Source organism: Limanda limanda, chromosome 21, assembly GCF_963576545.1.
Source record: "Limanda limanda chromosome 21, fLimLim1.1, whole genome shotgun sequence".
NCBI lineage: Eukaryota > Metazoa > Chordata > Actinopteri > Pleuronectiformes > Pleuronectidae > Limanda > Limanda limanda.
In genome coordinates this window covers 3336633-3347134 of record NC_083656.1, presented here as the reverse complement: position 1 = coordinate 3347134, position 10502 = coordinate 3336633, and the positions used below count along the sequence as shown (strand labels likewise).

The 10502-nt window shown below is 45.9% G+C and overlaps 1 protein-coding gene across 1 annotated transcript; it reads right to left on the bottom strand.

Annotated features, from left to right (window-relative positions):
- Positions 1-671: 671 nt before the first annotated feature.
- Positions 672-8679, bottom strand: meox1 (mesenchyme homeobox 1). Its single transcript, XM_061095471.1, has 3 exons — positions 8184-8679; positions 3269-3441; positions 672-866 (listed from the first exon to the last, which is right to left on the bottom strand). The coding sequence occupies exons 1-3, from the start codon at positions 8677-8679 to the stop codon at positions 744-746; spliced, it is 792 nt and encodes a 263-aa protein (XP_060951454.1). The 3' UTR covers positions 672-743.
- Between the last annotated feature and the right edge of the window lie 1823 nt (positions 8680-10502).

Here is a 10502-nt window from a genome sequence, read left to right as displayed (position 1 = left end):
ACGATGGATTACCTTCAACGTCGACATCAGAAGCAAAATGGAATCCAACTGCTCCTCGGTTATTTTGCTCTCAAGTCTCAGGAAGTGTGGTCAGATAATATCGGGACCAAGCGGTCGACACGTGACGAAGCCGTCGAGCGACTTTCCGATCGAACGCCGTCGCCGCGTGTGGAAGAAATTATCAAGATATTTCCCCCTGTTTTTTTTTTTTTGCAGCAGATGATTTATTCTATTTGCAGAAACAGGCAACATCTGTGTTTTATCAATAACATTCAAAATGTATAAAAAAGGAAGAGTACAAAATGCTTGACAGGAGAAAAAACTATATTCTAGGGAAAAGGAAAACTAACAAAATACACAAAATAAGACCCCGGAGTGGGAGGCGCTCGTGGCTTGGCAGCACGTGAGCGGTCTGAGTTTTCCCAGGTGGTTGTAGTCAAGCGTCAAAGGCCGTGATTACAGAACTGGAAGCGAAGGCGATGCCCTCAAACACAATCACGTCAGCGTCTGATACCCGGGAGTTATCAGAGTCTGTCACCGATCTACAATGACCACGTGTCATCACCTCCTTCTGCACAGAAATCAACTATTTACAACACATGACGGCGAAGGAGACGCTCGGTGATTTCATCCCGGGAATAAAAAAACAATATGAAAAGTCTCTGGGATTGTTTTGATTCTCGCAGCGTTTCCACCGGTGGCGTCGCATTGTGTGCGGTGGCTCTGGCTCCTCCCCCCCTCGTTCATTCGGAGCTGGGCGAGGCGGCCGAGTCGATGTCGTCGTTCTCCGGGTCGTTGGGAGAAGCCGACTGCCCCCCCTTCACTCGCTTCCACTTCATCCTCCTGTTCTGGAACCACACTTTCACCTGCGAGCGGAGGAGGAGAAACACAGGTTATCAACGCTGACAGAGGGAAATTAAAACCATGTTCAAGCTGTTTTATTACGCAGCTATAATCAGTACACATGGAGGAAACTGTTGTGATTAATTGGAGCTAAGTCGGCCTCAGGCAAACGACTCCCTGGTGTTTCCCCCTTTGCAGTAATTTAATATTAATGCGGCCGAACATTCGTATGCAACCATTTAAATAATCTATGCAAAGAAAAACACACGTCCAGGCGTCTCAGATACGAGTCACTGCTGATTTTAAACTTAATTTATTTAAGTTTTTCACTGTTGGTCTGAGAAAATAAACGATTGAGTTTGATTCTAGAACTGAATCTTTCTCCTCACGTGTTTAGTTTCTCTATATAATCATCGGTTTTAATAAAACACTTAAAATACTCATTAGTTGGAGTTTCGTGAATCTGAAGGAGTTCAAACTACAAATAAATACTCTGCACACGACCTTAGAATAACAAGTATTGCAAAGTACACACTGTGCACGGTGGGTTTTTACCATATTAGAACCTGAAACAGGATCACCGTGGTTTTCTCTGTGTTTTGCAATCTTTATCGCAATTTACAACAGAGTCAGCAGAAAAATAGACAAAATAATCCCCCCCTCAATTCTCCCGGTGCTCTATAGGAGTTGGCTTGGTTCACGTTGGCCTTGCCGGTTGCACGGGTTGTCGGTGCAAAGCCCTCGGCTCCGGCTCAAGGCGTCGGCCTCACGCGGGCGAGCGGGGGGGGTATCGAATGGACAGTAAGTCAAAAGACTCGTCTGTCAGGAAGTCAGTGTACACAGGATGTGGAGTTTACTCACAACGTGGATCCACGGCTCTGGAATGAGAATATCATGCTCTGACCGTCCGGCCAAGAACAGCAGCAGCAACATGCACTTCCTGAGGGTGGGGGGGGAAATTCCAGGGAAACGGCGGCAGCAAAAAACAACTGCACGTAAAATCTGTGATGGACGATGTCACTGACTGATTTAATACGGTGACAGATCTCCAGGAAACTGGAAGGAGGCAACATCAGCCTGGAAAGAACCGATTCAATCGAGGTGCAGATCTGGACAGGCAGCAGATCCACCACTTTTATTACTTTCTTCACAGTGGAAATTATTTTGTTTTCAATATACATTTTCACTTATTTCCCGGGGAATAATTCATAGAGCTTGATAAGAAAGAACTTGGCGGAGGGATTTGCTCTTCTGAGGGTTGATCACTTCCTCACACAGCTGGATTCTGTTGTTTTTAATAAACATCATTCAAAGTGTCGGAAATATTGCATTTGTTTGCATGGGAACTCTGTTCTGCAGCTGACTGAAAGTGACAGCATCAGACCTTAGATTGAAAAATAAAAATACCAGCTATACACCTATTAAAAGATAAAACCCAGTAAAACCAGTTGCATTACGTCAGGAACCAGCGAGACAAAGCTCAAGCTTCTTCTCCAGAATGTGGGGATTTATGGTTTTTTACACAATAAGATATTAAATATTCTGTAAGATAATGAGAGCAGCTCCCAGCTCCGTCCATCCAACCTGAGTGCAGCGACCTCTGTACATCCAGCTGCTCATCGTGACTGATTGAGAGGACGGCACATGGCCAAGGCATGGAGGAGGATGAGTGGGAGCAGAGGGAGCTCAGAGCCAGGATGGAACCGGGCTCTGTGTGTGTGTCTGTGTGTGTGTGTGTGTGTGTGTCGGCCTCTCTGTACAACTGTGTGTGTGTTTTTCAGAGGGTCTGTGAAATAGATTTAGCAGCAGACGCAGTATGTGTGGTCACCGTGGCACCGCGGCCTCATTAGGAGGAGCCGGGACACCGGGCCTGACAGACACACAGACAGACTGGGGCTCTTTTTTTTTTTTTTTTTTTTATCCCGCAGCATCGACACATGTTCGCCCGATTTCATCAGGTCTGGAGCAGCCGCCCACTCGTTAAAGCTGCGTGTCATTCTGCTGCTGCGACCACAGGATGAAAAGTCCTCTGGAAAAAACGGCTCATTGTGATTCAGCTGCAGTCGAGTTCAGGCTTTGTTATAAAAAAACTGGATTCACCACCTTGAGAAATGAGTGGTTCACTTTGAGTTTCAGCTCAGTGAAAAAATCTGTTGTGGAGCTTTTTTATTCTTCAATTATTTTAAATCAAACGTTCCTTGAAATCTTTTAGGTTTTTAAACGTTAATCTTTCTACTAGATTTACGTTCTTTGGGGGGATTTCTCAGCATTTGTTTCACTGTACGGAAATAAAACTAAAAACTGATGCTCACTTCTTCCGTAGTGCAGATGTTTGAACACAGATAGATGAGCAGTGACTGTGGAATGATGATTATTATCCCTCGTCCCTGATGGAAGCCCGGGGTGGGGGGGTGGGGGGGGGTACCTGTCTCTCTGTGAGGTCCAGGTTGACGGCGATCTCGTAGCGCCGCAGCCGGGTCAGGTAGTTGTGGTGAGTGAACTCGGCCTCCAGCTCCCTCAGCTGCTCCTTGGTGAACGCCGTGCGCTCTTTCCGGGCCTTGCAGGTGGAGTCCACCTTAAACCCGGACTCCTGGTTATCTGGAGAGAGAGAGAGAGAGAGAGAGAGAAAGAGAGAGAGAGAGAGTGAGTTGGACGCCTGGTTTTCTACTTCTCTCAATGCACTTCACGTTACTCCACCAGACGCTATCATGCTTTTAGTCCTTGAACCTTTTGCATCACGTTCATACAAACACTTCATCTCTTTTCTTTCCTACAGTTTCTCTCACACACACACGATTTCACCACTCGACCCATAAACGCTTCTATTTAAATGTTATCCACGGCTAATTGGATTTGGATGAGCTGTCCGGTAATTTGTTGACCAGCCTCCAGTCGACTATTAAAACCAAAACTTAAAGACTTTTCCAACCAACAAACCACAACCTCAAAGCCTCTCTGGTGGGAGGCCCCTCGTATAGTAAACACCCGAACCCGAGCACTTTTAAAAGGAGACCACCCCGAGGCCTGCTCACCTGTAGCGCCCGTGCACGGTGAGCAATGCATGTGCACGTAAAATCATGTATATTCCGCCCAGTGGAGGGAAGTAACGAAGTAGAAAAACTTTGTTTCTGTACTTAAGTAGATTGTTCACATGTCTGTTCTTTACTTGAGTATTTATTTTCCTGACGACTTTTTACTTTTACTCGTTACATTTGAACAAAAATATCTGTACTTTCTACTTCTTACATTCTCAAAACTGGCTCGTTACTTGAGCTGCGGAGGTTGGCGCAGCTCTCTCTCTCTCTCTCTCTCTTTCTCTCTTTCTCTCTCTCATCTAGGGTTCAAAATTTGTAAAATTATACATTATATACATTATATTCATATTGTTGTTATAATTTTTCAGTCAGTTGAGATAAATCTTGAGGAGAAACATTTTGGGTTGTTTTGTGTCTGTATAGGCCTACTATAAAAAGCACTTTGCATTTTTAATTTTGGTACTTGTACTTTTACTTTTGATACTTAAGTACATTTCAACACCAGATACTTTTGATACTTAAGTACTTTTAATATGAGCTAATTTAAGACTTTTACTCAAGTCATTTTCTGACGGGTGACTTCTACTTTTACCGAAGTCACTTTCAGGTAAGATATCTGTACTTTTACTCAAGTATGGCTTCCAAGTACTTTGTACACCACTGATTCCGCCTTTGTTTGTATGTTTACGTGCATGAATGTGCAGCTGGACATGTGTGTGTTCTGAGCATTGGGTGGGGGGGTGCGTGTGAGAATGTGCCGGCGCAGGCCAGGGGCCACCAAGCAGCCACAGAGGGACTGAGTTAGAGGAGGAATGCAGCGGAACATCGTTAAAGCCTCTAACAAAAGAACAAAGGTGCGGATGTGTCCAGGTCTCAGTGTGTGTGTGTCTGTGTGTGTGTGTGTGTGTGTGTGTCTGTGTGTGTGTGTGTCTGTGTGTGTGTGTGTGTGTGTGTGTGTGTGTGTGTGAGAGATATTTCCTACTGGAGCACTCGGGGGGAAATTCACATTAACTCATCTCTACATGACAGCGAGTACAGCAGAGGAAAAGCTTGAGATCTCTATGAAAGTGGCGGCGAGGTCGATATTATAAAAAGCTTTTTTTATAACAACGACTCGTGTGACGTTTATTGCTCCGATTTATAGATTTCTCTGCCGCCATATTTCTGAAGACATGGCACAATTTTAAAGCTCACTTATCAGGATAAATATAACCGAGAGCTGGAAGACTTAACGTTGGGTGAAAACCTCTCTGCTGCATTAAAAGGGAATTAGCTTTTGGTAATAACGGCGCATTAGCAGCGACACCAGCAGCTGATGTAATCTCCAGAAAAAAATGGTTTCTAATTTGCCCGAGTGAGGATTTTTTTTGCCAGGACGTGAACTGCACCGGTCCAGATGTGACTGGGCAGACCGGGACGTGTGTGCAGTTTGTGTGCGTATCTGCTTAACGTGTGCAGAAACCTGACGTGTGTGCATGTGTCACGTCGGGAAAAGCTCCTCGCCGCGGTTCAAACATCATTAATGGCACGCCGCTCTGAGTGTGCCTGCGCGGCCTGGCCGGGTCGGGTCCTGGTCGGGAGCCGTGCCAGGCAGCTCGAGTCAGACTGAACACCTGGCAGTGGGGGGGGGGGCACACACTGGCTCTCGCTGAACAGGCCCCCAATAAATATCCTGCACAGCCAGGGGCCGTAAACTCCTCAGCAGGCTCCCACAGACAAACAGCATTTGGTGCCTTTTCGGGCAGATGGTGCGAAAAAGTCGTTTGTCTGAATCAGGAGGAAAATGAAAGCTGTTGTAAAGTTAACAAATGTTTCAGAGTAAATAGTCCAGAAGGAAAATTACACGAGTGACTGATTAGTAATTTGAGGGTAAAGGTCACAGCCGGGATTCCCAAGGAATTAGTTTCTTTTATTGGAGACCAATTATTTATCGTAAGCAGCGATCATTCAATTAATGAAATGAACAATAATGTTTGTAACAAATGAGTTAATCATTTAGTTACATGAAGATATATAAACACCTTTAAATCCAGCTGTGATTGATTAGCACGTGTGTGTAAGATGCTTTACAACATAGTGGGTTTGTTCACATGTGTAATCATTTGTTATTAGCGCTTCACAAGAGTTATAATTATCATTCATCCGTTAAGAAACATTTAAAACGTCTCATTTGTTCACAACTACGAGGTTGTTCTTTTATTAAGTGTTTATAAACTGCCAGTGAATTTTGAGTACAGAATAAGAATTAAGTTTCAATGTTTTATTTTATCGTGAAACAGACGTTTTTTATGTTTTTAAAAAATGTTTTAAAATCATAGGAATACTCTCTTAAATAATTCTTCTACTGCTGATTATAACAGTGAAAATGACGCTAGGTTTTCTCATATTTTTCTATATTATAAAAAGATATTTGTCCAACCTTGTGTTAAAGTTCGTATCAGACGTGTGCAGCACATTTGCATACAGACACACACACACACACACACAGCAGCTCTATAGAAATGCCTCCAGGACATTTTCCCTAATATTCTTTCTGTAGTCGATGCACGACTGAAAAGCTCTTTTTTCTGAAACCCCCCAAAACCCCACGATCTGATGTAGTGGTCAGACATGTTGCATGCACTCAGTGGGAGATTGTGTTACGGCTTAACGACAGGAAAATGTCAATGGATAAGAATGTAAAAAAAAAAGAAAAAAAAAAGAGTGGGCTCGCTCACGGGCAAGTGATTTTAGCAGACGTGGTCTGGCATGTTTTCAGTGGAGGTTACAATAAGGTAAGGAAGGGATGGAGGGGGTGGGGGGGTGGGGGGAGGTCTGCACCCCCCATCCTTCTCCCCCCCACTCCTCTTCACTGCTTGTCAAGTCGTTTTTTTTTTTTATTCCTTGATAATGACTTAGTCAGATTTGGACGAACTTGAAGTCCACTTTAAAACTTTGTGTAACAGGAACAACAAACAGTGTGTAACAACATCTGGACTCTATGATGCTGCTGACTCCTCCCATCTACCAGTGGATTCACATAAATACTGAAACATATAGTTAAATATATACAAAATATATACAAAAAGTATGTTTTACTACGGACAATTATATACAAAATATTAATCTTATTTCATTAAAGGTGCAAAATACTAATCTGACTTCATAAATCCTGTGTGAGTGGAAACAGGCAGAAAGTAGAGTTGGTGATGATGATCCAGATGTTTTATCTTCTTTTAAACAGTTTGAAATTTAGCGTATTTAAACTTTTTCATTAATCCTTTCATCTTTTAATCTTGCCTTTAGTCTTAATTGTTGTACTTTTAAGAATTAAGCTACTTTACCAAAGATACGAGTAACGTTTGCTTCCAATTAGTAAGATGAGCTATGATAGAAAATATGAATTTTTACTGTTAATCCATAAACGTACAATGATCTGATTTCAGTGCTACACAACTTGAGGATATGAGACGACACTGAGCTCTAATGGAAATAGTTAAGAATCTGAATTTAATAATCTTATGTCTTTTTTTGAAGCAGCCGACAAACTCAAATCTGTGTAAAATCCTTAAATAAACATTTTCCCCATGATATCACTTTTTCTTTTTCATCGTTAAACATTCTTCTTCTTATTATTTCATCTTTAACTGCAGCTCGGGTTGTGTATGAATTGAACTTGAGAGATGACAGACCCTCAGCGACCAGCAGCCTGAAGCACCTGTGAAGCCTCTCAACCCGGTAGAAACACAAAGGTTTATTTCCAATCGGATGCACGAACGCAATGAAACGTTCAGAAACCTCGTCAATCACCCGGGGCCTTTTTGAATTCCCCCCCGAAACAATACGAGGATGCGACTGCAGCTCGGAGCGTGTGTCGGGAACACAAAGGTCTCGTCACCTCCTCACCTCTCACATAGCGACGTGGTGAGGAAGCCGAGCGAGAGGAAGACGTCCTGAACCGTGAGATTCGAAGCAGCACCGACCGGCTGCGTGGCGTTTTGTTTACACTCGTCTGCGGCTGCACAGATCAGAAATATGAGTCATACTGGGAATATCCTGATTTCACATTTTCTTTTGGTGGCTTTTGATCCAATTAAATTAGGAAAGTTCCTCAGAACTCTGGGTCGAGCTGATTCCTTGGATCGTGTCCATGTTTCCTCCCCTTCTCTCCCTCAGTGTTTCCACCAGTGTGCAGTAGAAAGAAGAGGAACGTCCACTATCTGTTTTAAAACCCCCCCGACGTTCTGTTAACGGATGTCTTCCTCCTCTAAGCTCTTCTCCCTCTCTCCACCAGCCGCCATGACTCCCAGCATGCACCTCACTCACCTGTGACATCTCTCTTCCTCTTGTTGGAGCTCTTCTTGTCCGAGTCGGCCGACGCCACGCTCCCGGGTGAGTACTCTCCCTCCAGGCAGCCGGGCCCAGCGCCTGGCAGCCTCTCCCCCCCCACACTGTCCAGGTCGGGCCCTCCACCGCCCACCCCTGCAGCGGGGGGGACGGCGGGCGGGCAGGCCTCGGGCGCTCTAACCCGCGTCTCGCAGGGGTTGAACTGCCACTCGGCCCTCTGGTAGCCGCCCTGGCTCTCCGGGTACAGCCGGTCGTCCCGGGGGTAGGCGGCGTGCGGGGGGGTCGGCACCAGGCAGGTGCTGGAGAAGTCCGTGTAGGCCAGGAAGTCCGGCTTCTGGTGCAGGGAGAAGGGTCCCTGCTGGTAGGGCGACTGCAGGTTGGCGCCCGGGACCCCCGAGTGAGGGTTCCTCATGCAGCCCCAGATGGGGGACCCCGGGTGGGCGCTCCGCATGCAGCTGCTCGCCGGCTGATCCATGCTGACGCACAAACTCTCCTCACGCTGTTCAGATTCACGTCTCAACACAAGTCTGGTCCTGGTCGAGGAACTCTGAACCCTCGTCTCAGAAAGTGAGTCACAATCTGTATCTGTGTCTCTGTGGAGGAATCATCCACTCCAGCACATCCTCGTCTCCACGGCTGCAGGACTCTCTCTCTCCCGTCAGAGGCCTCCGACTCGTCCCGGGTCCAGAACGCGTGAGGACAGACACCTTCCTGTGGCGGCGGCGTGTTTCCCTCTCTCTCTCTCTCTCTCTCTCTCTCTCTGGGCGAGTGCGTGACGTCCTCTGGAGCCTCTGGTCCTCACACACTTTCCCCCAATGCCTTCGCGCTCGCACACACACCCTCTCCCCCCCCCCTCGGCTGATCTGACTTGGCCTGTGGCTCGACAGGAGAGCTGCGTCCGCAACTGCAGGACTCCCCTCCTCGGGCTGGCTGTTTTCACAACTCTTCTAAGGCTCTCTTGACAAGTGAGCCCTCCTCCTTTTTAAACATATAGGTGGGAAAGAGTGGCAAGTTTATGGGGTGTAACGTGAGATTGCAGAGGAGGAGCCCTGCCGGCCACATGTTGGTAGTACCCTCCAAACAACCCGGCTTCATCAACTATTAATCACGGGGGAAATTTTATACGCACATCTAATGGGCTTTCCAGACGTGAGGCTTTTTAAAGGGACATTGTCTGTAAAATATAAAAGCGAGCACCCACCCACATGGGAACCGGGGTCCCGGACTCACTTCAGCTCTTTAGCACTTTCTGACACCCAATTTAGTTCCTTTTTCCTGACGCCCTTTGGGGGAAAGTTAACCCGCTGATCCCTGCCTGTCCCGTCCAATCCAAAAACTCTTTTCTTTTCCCCTTTCCTCTGCTTTTGTGCAAGTGTGTGTGTGTGTGTGTGTGTGTGCACATTAAAGCAACACACCCAAATCCACCTGGCTGGACTTTCCCTCACTTTCCGAGGTGAGAAGAGGACCGGGTCCGGCGTCGGTTGCGCTCGCACCTCTTGAGGTTTTTCTCGCTTTCGTGAAACACAATATGAAATTTCAGAGCCATATTTCAAAAGTACAAGCTCGTATTTTCTGTCAGCAAACTCTGAGTTTAACGTCTAAAGATATGAAGCAGTAGCTGCAGTTGTGTGTGTGTGTGTGTGTGTGTGTGTGTGACAGCAATCGCATGTAGATGACCCACATCTGGATCAAGCAAGGATGTAATTATTCAATTTTCTGATCACTGATTTTTAATCTCTGCACGCTGCTCACGAGATGAAGCCACTTCTCCATGAAGTAATGTCTCTAATACCATTAAAACCTTTCTGGCTAAACCCGACTTTGGATTGAGTTTCAGCGTATCCGTTCCCCAGTAAACCCACTGAACCACATTTTACAGAAATGCAGAGTTTTTTCTCTTCGTGCTGCTCATATTTGCGCGCTGAGGTTCTCCTTCCTCCTCCAGTGTCCTCACTTTGCTCCTGACCCCTCGGACCGGGGGGGGAAGTGGGTCACACCTCCGCCAAGAGGACAGAGACAGACAGGGAGACCAGGAGATTTCTACTAGAAAAGAATAAAAGGAATATGAAATAACAGAAATGTAAAACTGTACCACAGGAAAACTTCTTCTGGACGTCTGCTGGTGACGACTGCTAAGCCAGAAGGGAAAGGGGGGGAAAAGAAAATATGACTTAAGAGCTGATAAAATTACTCTTTATTATTCTCTGGATACTAGAATAGAACCTGACTCTCTTTTGTGGACCAGACAAAATCATTCAAGACAAAGTGAGAGGGTAATGAATTAAAATGGCCCGAAGG